This window comes from Trachypithecus francoisi, unplaced genomic scaffold (genome assembly GCF_009764315.1).
Source record: "Trachypithecus francoisi isolate TF-2019V2 unplaced genomic scaffold, Tfra_2.0 Lachesis_group18, whole genome shotgun sequence".
NCBI classification, from domain to species: Eukaryota; Metazoa; Chordata; class Mammalia; order Primates; family Cercopithecidae; genus Trachypithecus; species Trachypithecus francoisi.
The window spans coordinates 72,619,627-72,634,617 of record NW_022681463.1 but is presented as its reverse complement, the minus strand read 5'-3'; the positions used below and the strand labels follow the sequence as shown (position 1 = coordinate 72,634,617).

The window sequence follows — 14,991 nt, the reverse complement described above, 5'->3', positions numbered from 1 at the left end:
CCGCAACCTCTGCCTCCCAGGTTCAAGCAATTCTCCTGCCTCAGCCTCCTGAGTAGCTGGGATTACAGGCATGTACCACTACCCTGGCTAATTTTGTATTTTTAGTGGAGACAGGATTTCTCCATGTTGGTCAGGCTCGTCTTGAACTCCTGATGTCAGGTGATCCACCTGCCTCGGCCTCCCAAAGTGCTGGGATTACAGGCGTGAGCCACCGCGCCTGGCTTTTCTTGTTTCTTTAAAATAATTTTACTTAGTTTTCTAGCCCCAAATTGTCCTCAAGAGATATACATCTCCTCTTACTGTTTGAAACATGTCAGATGCCCTATAAATTCCATATTCTTGAAGGCCTCTCTCCCAGAATCCTCTGACCTCATCCAGTTTGGACCGCCTGCTATCTATGTCTAATGCTGTATCCTGGGATCTCCTTTTTTTTTTTTTTGAGATGGAGTTTTACTCCTGTTGCCCAGGCTAGATTGCAGTGGTGCAATCTCAGCTCCCTAAAACCTCTGCCTCCCAGGTTCAAGCGATTCTTCTGCCTCAGCCTCCCAAATAGCTGGGATTACAGGCATCTGCCACCATGTCCAGCTAATTTTTTGTATTTTTAGTAGAGATGGGGTTTCATGATGTTGGCCAGACTGGTCTCAAACTCCTGACCTCAGGTGATCCACCATTCTCAGCCTCCCAAAGTGCTGGGATTACAGGAGTGAGCCACCGCACGTGGCCTCAGATTCTCTTGATTCCTGACTGTTTTGTCCTCCTCTTTCTTTGGTTTCTCCTTTTTTTAGAGGAATACTTCCGCTATCACTTGCTGATAAAAAGTCCTTGGGAAGTAAATTTTCGGAGAATTTTCATTTTGTTTATTTTTTATTTTTATATTTTTTATATATAATATTTTAAATTTAGAGACAAGGTCTTACTACATTGGCCAGGCTGGTCTTGAACTCCTGAGGTCAAGTGATCCTCCTGCCTTGGCCTCCCAAAGTGCTAGGATTACAGGCTTGAGTCACCATGCCTGGCCAAGAATTTTCATTTCTAAAAAGATCATTCTGCTACCCTTAAATTTGCTATGTTTCGTTGGAAATAGAATCCTGGGTCAAAATGTCATTTTTCCTTAGAGTTTTGAAGGCATGGTTCCATTGCCCTCTCCTGATACCCGAAGTCAGTCTGATTCTTGATCATTTCTGTGTCATCTGTCCCTCTCACAGACACAAAACTTTACTATCTTATCTTTGCTTTCTTTAATTTCTTCAATGATGAAGTGGTTTGGTGTGGATATGTAGTTAACCACTGTGCTGGGAACTTGGTAGACCTTTTCCTTCTGGAAACTCATGATTGATAATGCTTAAACATTTTTTTGAATTATTACTTAGACAATTTCCCCTCCTTCATTTTCTCCATTCTCTTTCTGGAAACTTTATTCAGATGCTAGTCCTCCTAAACTGATATTTTTCTTCTCTTTTCTTTTTTCTGTGTCTTTACCATTTCGTTTAACTTTCTTGGAGATTTTCTTACCTTTAATTTATAATCCTTGTTACCGAGTTTTTCATTCATGTTATCATATTTGTAATTTCCAAGAGTTTCTTTTTATTCTCTGAAATCTTTTCCCCTCACTAGCTTCTTTCTTTCATGATTGAATTATCTTATCTCTCTGAAGGTATTAATACTTCTTGTCATTTTCTTCTTCCTGAATTGTTTTCATTTCCTCCTAGTGACTTTCCACATATGTCTATTTATTTTTGGTTCCCTGCTCTTTCTTTAGGATGGGGCATTTAGAAGACTGACTGGAATTTCTGTGCTATGAGTGGACCTTGTTGATTGATAGTGGACTTTGACATTGGGAGGCTCTAGCTGGGCAGTTTCACTGGGGAGTATAAAAGCTAAATTGTATGCATCAACTTGACTAAGCTATGAAGCCTTGTTGTTTGGTCAAATGCTAGGCTAGGCGTTGCTGTGAAGGTATTTTGTTGATATGACTGACATCAACAGTCAGTTGACTTTAAGTAAAAGAGATTACCCTCAATAATGTGGGTAGGCCTCTTTTAATCAGTTGAAGACCTTAAGATAAACAAAACAAAACAAAACAAAATGGAGGCTTCCCAGAGAAAAGGAAATTGGCTTCAAGACTGTAACAAAGAAATGCTGCCTCTGTTTCCAGCTTCTTGGCCTGCCCTACATGTTTCAGACTCAAGACTACTTGAGGAGTCAACTCTTACCTGAGTTTCTAAACTGCTGGTCAGCCCTACAGATTTTGGACTTTCCAGTTCCCATAATCACATGAGCCAATTCTTTAAAGTAAATCTCTTAATATAAATACACATATATCCTGTTGGTTCTGGTTCTCTGACGCCCTAACTGACAAAAGGAGTCCTGGCTGTCTGCATATTTACGCTGTTTCTCTTGAGCCGGCCAGATATCTTTCCCTTCCCTTCCCTTCCCTTCCCTTCCCTCCCCTCCCCTCCCCTCCCCTCCCCTCCCCTCCCCTCCCCTTCCCTTCCTTTCCTTTCCTTTTTTCTTTTCTTCTCTTTTCTTTCTTTCTTTCTTCCTTCCTTTCTTCTTTCTTTCTTTTTTTTTTTAGATTGAGTCTCACTCTGTTGCCCAGGCTGGAGTGCAGTGGTGCAATCTTGGCTCACTGCAGCCTCCACCTCCCTGGTTAAAAACAAGTTTTGAGCCTCAGCCTCCCAAGTAGCGGGAATTACAGGCCCACGCCACCACACCAGTCTAACTGTTTTGTATTTTTTGTAGAGATGGAGGTTTTGCCATGTTGCCCAGGCTGGTCTCAAACTCCTGGGCTTAAGTGATCCACCCACATCAGCCTCCATAACACACTCTCAATAATCACTATTATAAAAACACAACCATGACCTGTCCCCAAATCTTCTTCCCTTACTCTTCATTACTTTTCATAAATTCCCTAGAATTATCTCAGTCATTCTGTTCCAAACCAACAACACTATAGAACCCTCTTTGTCTTAGTCGCTTGGTCCACAGATTTTTTTCTTTTCTTTCTTTTTAAAAGTCGTGTTCTTCATTTTTATCCCCTTTGTCACCATCATATTTTGGTCCTTTTATTGTCTCCCTTTGGATTTCTGTGTGTCTTCCTGACCCCATGGCTTTAGTTTCTTCCCTTTTAATTTATTCTGCATTTTACGGATGACCTCAACTTCCTAAAATAAGGTTTCTTCCATGTTGTTCTCCTTTGCAGATACTTTCATGTTAGCCTCTTGTTTAAGATGATGGACTGAGCACATATTGACTTCAAATTCCTTTCTTAAACCCCTGAAAATGACAGTAAAATGTTTAAAATAAATAAACCCATAAAGACAAACATCATCAACATTTTGAAAACTGTAAAGCAGATGGATGAGGGGTAACTGACTCACTAGACTTGTGAAAATTGAATTCTAAACCAGTGAGGGAAGTCTGTAAGTGACCTGATTTATACCACAAAGTCTCTGAAATGCTTAAAACTTAGAATCACAGGAAGCTTGGGCACTCATTGGCAATGAACATGCAGCTGAAAACTAGCAGATAGGTTAAAAGTCTGCATAAAAAGTCATTAGATTCTTAGATTCCCACCCCTACTGCACACAGCCCCTGCTCCATCACAGCAAACTTTCCAGTCTTTTGTAGGACTAATATAGTTTGAATATATGTCCGTGCCAAATGTCATGTTGAATTGTAATCCCCAATGTTGGAGGTGGAGCCTGGACGGAGGTGTTTGGATTATGGGGGCAGATCCTTCATGTCTTGCTGCTGTCCGTGAAATAGTGAGTGGAGCTCCTGGGAGATCTGGTTGCTTAAAAGTATGTGGCACTTGTATCTCTTGCTCCTGCTCTGGTCATGTGGCATGCCTGCTCCCACTGCACCTTCTGCCATGAGTACAAGCTGAGCCATAACGCAAGCAAGAGCTGGTTCCAAGGTGTGTAGTTAGGTAATTGGAGTGAAAGGAGCAACTAGCTAAGGAGTCATGTGGAGTCACTTTCAAGAACCAGAACTCCAGAGGGTCTTAGGTCACACTTGTAACTTTTCTTTTTTTTTTTTTTTCCAGGTCAGGCAGGTAATATGCTGACATTGTAACAAGGTTTGAGGGTGGCACATTTCACACACGTGTGTGAAGCACCCAATCATCGTCCTCATGAACTACAAAAGGATCCTTTTTTTTTTGAGACAGGATCTCACTCAGTTGCCCAGGCTGGAATGCAGTGGTATGATTGCAGCTCACTGCAGCTTTAACCACCCCAGGCTCAGGTGATTCTCCCACTTCAGCCTTCTGAGTAACTTGGACTACAGGCTTGAGCCACCATGCCTGGCTAATTTTTGTATTTTTTATAGAAACAGGGTTTCACCATGTTGCCCAGGCTGGTCTTGAACTCAAGAGATCTGGGCTCAAGAGATCTGCTTGCCTTAGCCTCCCGAAGTGTTGTGATTACAGACATGAGCCACTGCACCCAGCCCACACTTACATCTTTAAGTAATTTAGCATCTGGACTGGTTGTAACAAAGCCCGGTTAGAGTCACACTCTGGTATCTGGTTGCTGTGATTTGAACGTCCCCTCCAACACTCATGTTGAAATGTATTTATTTAATTTATTTATTTATTGAGACAGAGCCTTCCTCTGTCACTCAGGTTGGAGTACAGTGTCATGATCTTGGCTCACTACAACCTCCGCCTCCCAGGTTCAAGTGATTATTCTGCCTCAGCCTCCCCAGTAGCTCTGATTACAGGCACATGCCCCCACACCGGCTAATTTTTCTATTTTTAGTAGAGACGGGGTTTCACCATGTTGGCCAGGCTGGTCTTGAATTCCTGAACTTGTCATCTGCCTACCTCGGCCTCCCAAAGTGCTGGTATTAAGGCATGAGCCACCTCGCTGGGCCTTATGTTGAAATTTAATTGCCACTATGACAGAATTAAGAGGTGGGACTTTTCAAAGGTGATTAGGTCATGCAGGGCTCCACCCTTAGGAACAAATTACTGTTGTTATCATGGGAATGGGTTCCTGGTTAAAGTGAGTTTACTCCCCGCTTGCCCTTTCTTGCTCTCTTGTGCTCTCTTACCCTTCCACCTTCCCCCATGAGATGATACAGCAAGAAGACCAGTACAGGATGCCAGGCCCATGCTCTTGGATGTTCCAACCTCCAGAACCATGAGCCAAATATATTTCTATTGTTTATAAATTGCCCAGTCTGTGGTATTCTGTTATAGTAATGCAAAATGGGTAAGATAGAAAATTGTTATGGAGAAATGGGGCTGTTGCTATAACAAACACCTGAAAATGTGGAAACAGTGTGAACTGGTAATGGGTAGAGGCTGGAAGAATTTAGACGAAAAGCCTAGAAAAAGTCCTTGTCTTGAATGGAGCATTAAAAGCAATTCTGGTGAAAGCTCAGAAGAAGACAACAGAAATATGGATAGTAAGGGCTGAAACTGAGGAACAAGTACTAGAAACTAGAGTAAAGGCCATCCGTGGTGTAAATTGGTAAAGAACCTGGCTGAATTTTATCTATGCCCTAAGCCTCTATGGAAGGTGGAATTTGAGTGATAAACTAAGATATGCAGTGGAAGAAATTTCTAATTAAAACATTGAAGGAGATATGTGGCCACTTTTAACCACATACAGTAAGATATGAGAGGAAAAAAATGATGTGAAGTTAGAATTTATAATTAAAAGAAAAGCATAAGTCACCATAGTGTCTGCAGAAAAGAGACAGAGAGAGAGAGACAGAGAGAGAGAGAGACAGAGACAGAGACAGAAGAGAGACAGAAGCAGAATAAAAAGACTTTGAAGAAATTCAGCCTGGCTACATAAAGAATGAAAAAACATGTTGGGAGAGCAAACCAAGCATGTGGCCAAGTGACTGTTTGCTAAGTAGATTAATACGTGGATGGAAGAGATCATCAAGACAATAGGAGAAAGACACTGAAGGCATTTCAGAGATCTTGGAGACAGCCTCTCCCATTACAGCCCCAGAGATCTAGAAGGGCAGAATGGTTTCAGGAGATAGGCCTGGGGTACCTTCCATGGACTTGCTGCTCAGAGCTGCCTCAGATCTCTGCTCCCTGCATTCTGCTGCAGTGCTCCTGGACTGCCCCAACCATGGCTCAAGCGGGCCCAGATACGTTTTGACCTGCTGCCCTGGAAGGAACAAGCCGGAAACCTTGGCAGCGTCCATGTGGTTCTACTTCCGCAGACAAGCAGAATGCTAGAGTTGTGGGGGCGTGGCGTCCTCCATCTTGATTTCAAAGGATGTTGCAGATAGCCTGGAGGCCTTGGGAGACACTTGTTGCAGGGGCGGAGTCACCACAGAAAGCTTCCACTAGGGCATCATTAAATGGAAATGTGGGGTCAGAGCTGCCACAGAGAGTCTCCCCTAGGGTAGTGCTTACTGGGGCCATGAAAGCGGCCCAGTCCTAAAACCCTGGAACTGTAGAGCTACCAGCTTGCAGCACTTTAGAGAACTATAGGCACAGGACTCCAACCTATGAGAACTGCTGGGCAGACTGAGTCCAACAAAGCCATAGGAGTTGGACTGCCTGTGGCATTGGGAGGCCCATCCCCTACCCCATTGTGCCCAGGATTCAGAGCATGGAATCAAAGGAAATTATGCTGGAGCTTTAAGAAGACTTGATATTGTTCCCCTTGTTAGCTTTTGGACTTACATGGGACCTGTTGGGTCCATGTAATTTGTTAATTTTACAGGCTCACAGCTAGAGAGTAATTTGTCTCAGGATGAATTGTGCTTTTAGGCTCACCCATATCTAACTTAGATGAGACCTCGGACTTTGGATTTTTTAGTTAATGCTGGAATGAGTGAAAAATTTGAGGGCTGTTTTGATGGGATGAATGTATTTTGTATGTGAGAAAGGCATAAGTTTTGGGGGACCAATGAAGAATGCTAGTGTTTGAATGTCCCCTCCAAAACTCATGTTGACATTTAATTGCTATTGTAATGGTGTGTTTTTTTTTTTTTTTTTTTTGAGATGGAATCTCTCTATGTTGCCCAGGCTGGAGTGCCATGGTGCGATTGCGGCTCACTGCAACCTCCACCTCCCAGGTTCAAGTGATTTTCGCACCTCAGCCTCCCGAGTAGCTGGGATTACAGGCACCCACCACCATGTCTGGCTAATTTTTTTTGTATTTTTAGCAGAGACAGGGTTTCACCGTGTTGGTCAGGCTGGTCTTGAACTCCTGACCTCAAGTAATCCACCTGCCTCGGCCTCCCAAAGTGCTGGGATTACAGGCATGAGCCACTGTGCCTGACCAGGAGTGGGTTCTTGATAAAAGCATGTTTGGTCCCCTCTTGTCCTCTCTTCCTCTCTTGCCCATCCACCCTCCAGCATGGGATGAGGTAGCAAGAAGGCCACCTGACTTCGGACTTTTCATCCTCCAGAAATGTAAGAAATAAATTATTTTTCTTTATCAACTACCCAGAATACTACCGTGGTATTCTGTTATAGCAACACAAAACAGACTGACACTAGCAGAATTTCTACAAGATCTTTTTAATTTTGCTTTCATTACAATTTCATTTTGGCTTTTGACCCTTGCATCTAGAATAGGCTTGGCCTTGCTCCAGGGAACATGCCAACCTGGCCTGACATACTTCACCTTCCCAACTTCCGTCTTCTTTGTCAACTACCCACTCCGAAGTATCCCTGACTTGCCTCCCTTGTCTTTGTTCCTCCTAGTATGTTTTGTTTTGTTTTTTGATGCATGGGCCATGACAGAAATCTACTGAGGTGAAGGGGAGTTGAGGAGAGACTCATTGTTTTCAGCAAGACGGGTAGTTATTGAGGAGAATTAGAAGGCATCAACTAACTGAATGTGATAGGATCCACATTCCCACCACACGAAATGAGACAGATTTTTAAATACGGCTAAGCAGTGTAAGTATTCAGGCAAAGTCTGACAACTAAATATGTAGTGGGCTCTAATTAGATGGTTCTTCATTTGTCTCTAGGAAAAGGACTGAAGAAAACAGACAGTGAGATTGATCCAAAAACTCCCATGTATATACAAACACATGAAAAATGTCACCAAAATGTTAATGGCAGCTATGTTACAGTTACATCAGGGATGGGATTTCAGGTGAGTTTTTACTTTCTTCTTATAAATTTATGCATAAAATTTTTAAAATATGAAAATACATATAATTAGGAAAATAAGCTATTTTCATTGAGAGGGAGGAAAGTTTATTAATATAGAAACAGGAAAAAAAGAGATCCAAGACTGAGGATAGGCACAATAAGCGCTTCAATCAGGGATTCAAGAAAATGACAGCAGAGGTAAAGGCAGATTGGATTATTCCGCACAGGCAATCAGATATCAGCAATAGAAACTGACGGATTGAAAATTTGGGAATCCAAGTCATGGCAGCCACTAAGTTGTATAACACTTTTTTTTTTTTTTTGAGACGGAGTCCCCCTCTGTTGCCCAGGCTGGAATGCAGTGGTGCGATCTCCGCTCACTGCAACCTCCGCCTCCAAGGTTCAGGCAATTCTCCTGCTTCTGCCTCCTGAGTAGCTGGGACTACAAGCATGCACCACTATGCCTAGCTAATGTTTGTATTTTTAGTAGAGACAGGGTTTCACCATGTTGGCCAGGCTGATCTCGAACTCTTGACTTCGGGTAATCCACCCGCCTTGGCCTCCCAAAGTGCTGGGATTACAGGCTTAAGCCACTGTGCCTGGCCTAACACATTTACGGAAACTAAAAAAAAGACACCCCTGGCTGGGCGCAGTGGCTCACGCCTGTAATCCAGCACTTTGGGAGGCTGAGGCAGGCGGATGACCTGAGGTCAGGAGTTTGAGACCAGCCTGGCAAACATGGTGAAACCCTATCTCTACTAAAAATACAAAAAAATTTAGCTGTTCATGGTGGCACACCTGTAATCTCAGCTACTAGGGAGGCTGGGGCAGGAGAATCTCTTGAATCTGGGAGGCAGAGGTTGCAGTGAGCCAATATCACGCCACTGCACTCCAGCCCAGGCGACAGAGTGAGACTCCATCTCAAAAACAAACAAACAAAAACAAAAAATGACACCCCCATCAGCCCCCACTCAACTCACTGTCCTGATAACTTTGTGCAGTGCATGACATCTACAAGTGTACAAGATGGTACTGGATCCAGTGGGGAAGATAAAAAGTCTGGCAGGAATGTGAGAGAGACTGGGAAGAATTGGCTCAATGTGATGATGGAGTTCAGAGAGCTAAATGAAGTTCTGAGAAGTCACTGTTTTAAATTGCTTAGCCATGTGGAGGTGAGAAACCCCAAGGATGTTCCAGTTATCTTTTGTTGCTTTACAAACCATCCTGAAATTTAGTGGCATAAAATAACAAACATTTTATCGCACTCATGATTTGGGGAGTCAGGAACTTGGGTGCGGCACAACAGAAATGGCTGACTTATCTGTGCTCCATGATATCTGGATCCTCCACTAGCGTGGCCTGAATGGTTGGAGATGACTGAGATATCTTTACTGGGGCCATATGTCTGAAACCTCCTTTCTTCTTTTTGGGATATCTGATCGGCCTAAGAAGTCTAAGTTGTCTCTTTCACTCAGGTATAGTGCCTGGGCTGGGGTGGCTGGAATGGTTGAAGGCTGGCCGGCCTCACTCTGTCTCTCTCTGTCTACAAAGGTGGTTTCATGGTGGCCACAGTTCTTACATGGTAGGTGGTTTCCCCCAGAGTGCAAGAGAATCCCAACAGACAGCATATCCATGGGTGTAAGGAGAAGCTGCAAGGCTTCTTATGACTGTGTCAAAAGTCACGGTGTCACTTCCACCATATTTATTGGTCCATCAAGTCACCAAGACTATTCCAGATTCAGGAGGAGGATAGGAACAGATTGATCTCTTTCTTGATATAGAAAATACTATGAGCACACATGAAGGAAAGGAATTTATTGTGGCCATCTTGAAAACAAGCAACCAGGCCAGGCATGGGGGCTCACGCCTGTAATCCCAGCACTTTGGGAGGCTGAGACGGGCAGATCACAAGGTCAGGAGATCGAGACCATCCTGGCTAACATGGTGAAATCCTGTCTCTACTAAAAATACAAAAAAAACTAGCCGGGCGAGGTGGCAGGCACCTGTAGTCCCAGCTACTCGGGAGGCTGAGGCAGGAGAATGTTGTAAAGCCGGGAGGCAGAGCTTGCAGTGAGCTGAGATCCGGCCACTGCACTCCAGCCTGGGCGACAGAGTGAGACTCTATCTCAAAAAAAAAAAAACAAAACAAAACAAACAACAACAAAAAAAACAAGCAACCAAACTGGTGTTGATAGGAATTATCCAGAAAGGTAGGAGTGGATTTTGGGGATTGATCCAGAGGCAATGAGGAGTCTAGACTCTAAAAAATGGCAAGATTGGATAAAATATACACTACTTGGGTGACAAGTACACTGAAAGCCCAGACATCACCACTGTACAATTCATCCAAGTGCAACCCGGAACCACTTGTACCCTTATAGCTATTGACATTTAAAGAAAATTTTTTCTTAGTGGCAAGAATTTTAAATGTAGGAAAGCTGAGAGAGGCTGGTAAATAAGGGGCTTGAATGTTGCTTCCGAGTCTTCTTACTTCTCCTGCCCTACCGTGATTTGGATAAGGTGATATGGCATGTTTGTTTTCACCAAAGCTTGTGTTGAAACCTGGTCCCCAAGGTAGCAGTGTTGGGAGGTGAGGCTTAGTGGGAGGTGTTTGGGTCATGGGGGTGGAGTGGTCATGAATGGCTTGGTGGTGAGTTCTGCATCTTACAGGGCTGGGTTAGTTATGGGGCAATGGATTAGTTTCTAAGAGAGTGAATTGTTATAAAGCCAGGATGCCACTCGGGTTTGGTCTCTCTTTTCTCGTGCCCACTTCCCCTTTGACCTTCTCTACCATGTTTCTTTTTCTTTTTCTTTTCTTTTTTTTTTTTTTTACAGCGTTTCCCTCTGTCACCCGGGCTGGAGTGCAATGGTGTGATCTTGGCTCACTGCAAGCTCCACCTCCTGGGTTCAAGCAATTCTCCTGCCTCAGCCTCCCGAGTAGCTGGGATTACAGGCACCTGCCACTATGCTCAGCTAATTTTTTGTATTTTTGGTAGAAACAGGGTTTCACCATGTTGGCCAGACTGGTCTCAAACTCCTCACCTCGTGATTCGCCCGCCTTGGCCTCCCAAAGTGCTGGGATTACAGGCATGAGCCACTGCACCCGGCCCCCTCTATCATGTTTCGATGCAGCACAAAAGCCCTCACCAACAGCTAAGCAGACGTTGGGGCCATGCTTCTTGTACAGCTTACAGAACTGTAAACTAAATAAACCTTTTTAAAATAAACTACCCAGACTCAGGTATTCCTTTATAGAAACACAAAATGGACTAATACAAGCCCTCTTTTGCTTCATGCTTCAATCAGGCTGAGCCTCTTCTGGTTTCCTAGGTTAGATTATGTTCCTAACGAATCTAGCCAGGAATATTTTGTTAGATTGGGTTCTTCAAGAAGTAGACTTCAAGAAAAGATTAGGCACACAAGAGATTTATCAGGAGAAATCCCCATGAAGGATAAAGAAGAGGAAAAAAGAGAAGGCAAGGAGAGCTTTCAGATCATAGGGGAATCTAATATCTAATGCTTGTGAAGAAGAGGGGCAAGGAAGGAGAATTGGAGAGAACAGCCTCACGTGCAGAATCTTTTTTTTTTTTTTTTGAGACAGAGTCTTGCTCTGTCACCCAGGCTGGAGTGCAGTGGCGTGATCTCTGCTCACTTCAAACTCTGCCTCCTGGGTTCATGCCATTCTCCTCTCTCATCCTCCTGAGTAGCTGGGACTATAGGTGCCTGCCACCACGCCCGGCTAATTTTTTGTATTTATTAGTAGAGATGGAGTTTCACCATGTTAGCCAGGACAGTCTCGATCTCCTGACCACGTGCTCTGCCCACCTCGGCCCCAAAGTGCTTGGATTACAGGTGTGAGCCACAGCGCCCGGCCTCATGCGGGATAATTTTTTAAAACTTCAGCAAGGTTGACAGGGAGTCGTTGAGCCAAAGTTGCCCATTAAAGGAGTCCTTCATCTTGCAGGAATGGGCCTGCATTAGTCTCCCTGCCTTGCTCAGTCACAGACTCAGAGCATCTCCCAAGAAGGATGGCCTTGGCATGAACCCAGGGCTGAGTCCCCGCTGGCAGTGGCTGGAGCCATCAGTCAGTTGTACTCCCTGAAGCAGAAGATCTGAGCAGTGTATTATAACGGCCACCTGAAATACAGAATCTCAGCAGATAAGACATTGTCTCATGGAGAAGGCATAAATGGCCTCTCTGCATACATTATGTACCATGATGCTCTGTATCAATCAGGATTGCTTTTAGCTGCAAGTAATAGAACATGTAGTCAAAAGTGGCTCAAATGAACTGGTATACCTTTTTTCCACGGAAGTTTAGTGATAAACAGTTGAGTTCCTTGATTTTGCAGCTCAACCATGACAAGATTGCTATGTACAATTCCCTTGGTTTTTCCCTTATACTTCCTTCTTCGTAGTTGCATGATGTCTGTAGCATCTCTAAATGTCACATCCACACTGAAAGCAGCAATAAGGGGGAAGCATGCTGGTAGTATAGCCACATCAGTTTCCCTTTATTGAGAGATAAAAGTCTTCATAGAAATGCTGTCCTCCTTAGAGTTCTACTTAGATCTCATCTGGCAAATATGGATTATATGGCCATGCTCGCTCAAGGAGAGAATGGGAACACTGGAATAAAACTGCCAAGTGGGTATAGAAAAATCTTCATCCACTGCCCTGGCTGGGGACATGACTGTCTTGAATAATATTGTATGAACATTATCAGAATCAAACTAGCGTTGCTTTTGTTTAAAAAAAAAAAAAAAAAAAGGCCAGGCAAGGTGGCCCACACCTGTAATCCCAGCACTTTGGGAGGCTGAGGTAGGCGGATCACCTGAGGTCAGGAGTTCAAGACCAGCCTGGCCAACATGGTGAAACCCTGTCCCTACTAAAAATACAAAAATTAGCTGGGCGTGGTGGTGTGCACCTGTAATCCCAGCTTCCCGGGAAGCTGAGGCAGGAGAATGACTTGAACCCTAGAGGTGGAGGTTGCAGTAAGCTGAGATTGCACCATTGCACTCCAGCCTGGGCAACAAGAGTGAAAATCCATCTCAAAATAATAATAATAATAAAGCAAAAAATAAAACAAAGCAAAAAAACCTGAAGGCCAAGGAAAGCCATGAAGAGGGGTTTCTCATGCATAAATGCCTGGTAACAAAAACTATTACAAAAGACTGCAAAAACCACAACCTTCCACAGAGGCCATTGCAATCTGACACAAAAAATACTTGTGACAAAAAATACTTCTGTGACTGGAACGCTTATTCTGTTTTGTAGAATGAAGTGTTGCCTCATAAAAATTTTTCTTTTTCTTTTTTTTTTTTGAGATGGCGTCTAGCTCTGTCACGAGGCTGAAGTACAGTGGCATGATCTGAGCTCACTGCAATCTCCGCCTCCTGGGTTCAATTGATTCTCCTGCCTCGGCTTCCTGAGTAGCTGGGATTACAGGCACACACCACCACACCCAACTAACTTTTGTATTTTCAGTAGAGACAGGGTTTCACCATGTGGGCCAGGATGGTCTCGAACTTCTGACCTCATAATCCGCCCACCTCGGCCTCCCAAAGTGTTGGGATTACAGGCGTGAGCCACCGCGCCAGGCCTTTGTTTTATTTTTCAATTTGAGATGGGATCTCACTCTGTCATCCAGGCTGTAGTGCAGTGACACAGTCACAGCTCATTGCAGCCTGGAACTCCCAGGCTCAAGTGATCCTCCCACCTCCGTCTACTGAATAGCTGGGACTACAAGCGTGTGCCACCATGCCTGATTAATTTTTAAATTTTTTGTAGAGATAGGGTTTTGCTTTGTTGCCCAGGCTGGTCTCGAACTCTGGGGCGCAAGTGATCCTCCCGCTTCAGCCTCTCAAAGGGCTAGGACTATAGATATGAGTCACTTCACCTAGCCAACCAATAAAATGTTTCTATAAAAAATGAAAATATGTAATAAACAAACAAACAAAAAATATTTCTTTGAGGACATCTGTCCAGCAACTGCCTGTACCTCCTAGGACTGGCATCACAGTCTTTATTGAGACTTATAGCCAAGGATAGTTATCTCAAAACAATTATGTAATCCTCATTTTTCCTTTAAAATCCTTTGTCCTTACCTCCCTGAATATGCACATGGTTTACTATGATATGTGTACTTCTATTGCAATGCCTTATTCCTACATAAATATAATTTTCCTCTAGAAAGCCCCTCTCTGTTATTTAGGTTGATAATTGGGAGTCTATCAGTAAGGAGGAAGAAGGGAAGAAATATTAGATAGGTGACTAAGAATTTGCTTTCTCAGGCTGGGGGCAGTGGCTCATGCCTGTAATCCCAGCATTTTAGGAGGCTATGGCGGGCAGATCACCAGAGGTCAGGAGTTTGAGACCAGCCTGACCAACATGGTGCAAACCTGTCTCTACAAAAATACAAAAAATTAGCCAAGTGTGGTGGTGCAAACCTGTACTCCCAGGTACTTGGGAGGCTGAGGCAGGAGAATTGCTTGAACCCAGGAGGCGGAAATTGCTGTGAGCCAAGATCACATCACTACATTCTAACCTGGGCAACAGAGCAAGACTCCGTCTCAAAAAACAAAAAAGGAAAAGAATTTGTCTTCTGCAATGGAGCTTCTAGTCTCACTCCTGACCTGTTTAACAGCAGCGGAAGTCTTAAGGTCTGCAGTGTTCCTCAGAGCCATTCAGTCAATCAGTAATTATTCAATAGAACTATTTTCCTGAACAGTGTTGGGTGCTGGATTCTGGGAGAAACAACTGCCAATTCCTAGCAGAACTTAAATAGTACATTTATACAGCTTTTAATTTAATACAGGGCCTAGTGAGGTGCAAATTTTTTAAATAATGAGTGAACAAGGCAACTCTGATGCAATAATTATGCAAAGCAATGAGAAGTATTA

At 43.7% G+C, this 14,991-nt stretch overlaps 1 protein-coding gene and 1 non-coding gene across 2 annotated transcripts in view; one reads left to right on the top strand and one right to left on the bottom strand.

Moving 5' to 3' along the window:
• The window catches only part of LOC117063305 (translation initiation factor IF-2-like), a 54,947-nt gene extending 46,877 nt beyond the window's left edge, over positions 1-8,070 (top strand). The window contains exon 2 of the mRNA XM_033176991.1: positions 7,963-8,070. Coding sequence (XP_033032882.1) covers positions 7,963-7,990 — 28 coding nt within the window. The 3' untranslated portion in view covers positions 7,991-8,070. The remainder of the gene's footprint in view (positions 1-7,962) is intronic.
• Positions 4,048-4,152, bottom strand: LOC117063769. The gene has a single exon (XR_004429062.1). It is a non-coding gene; the product is annotated as a small nucleolar RNA U13 (small nucleolar RNA).
• Positions 8,071-14,991: the final 6,921 nt, after the last annotated feature.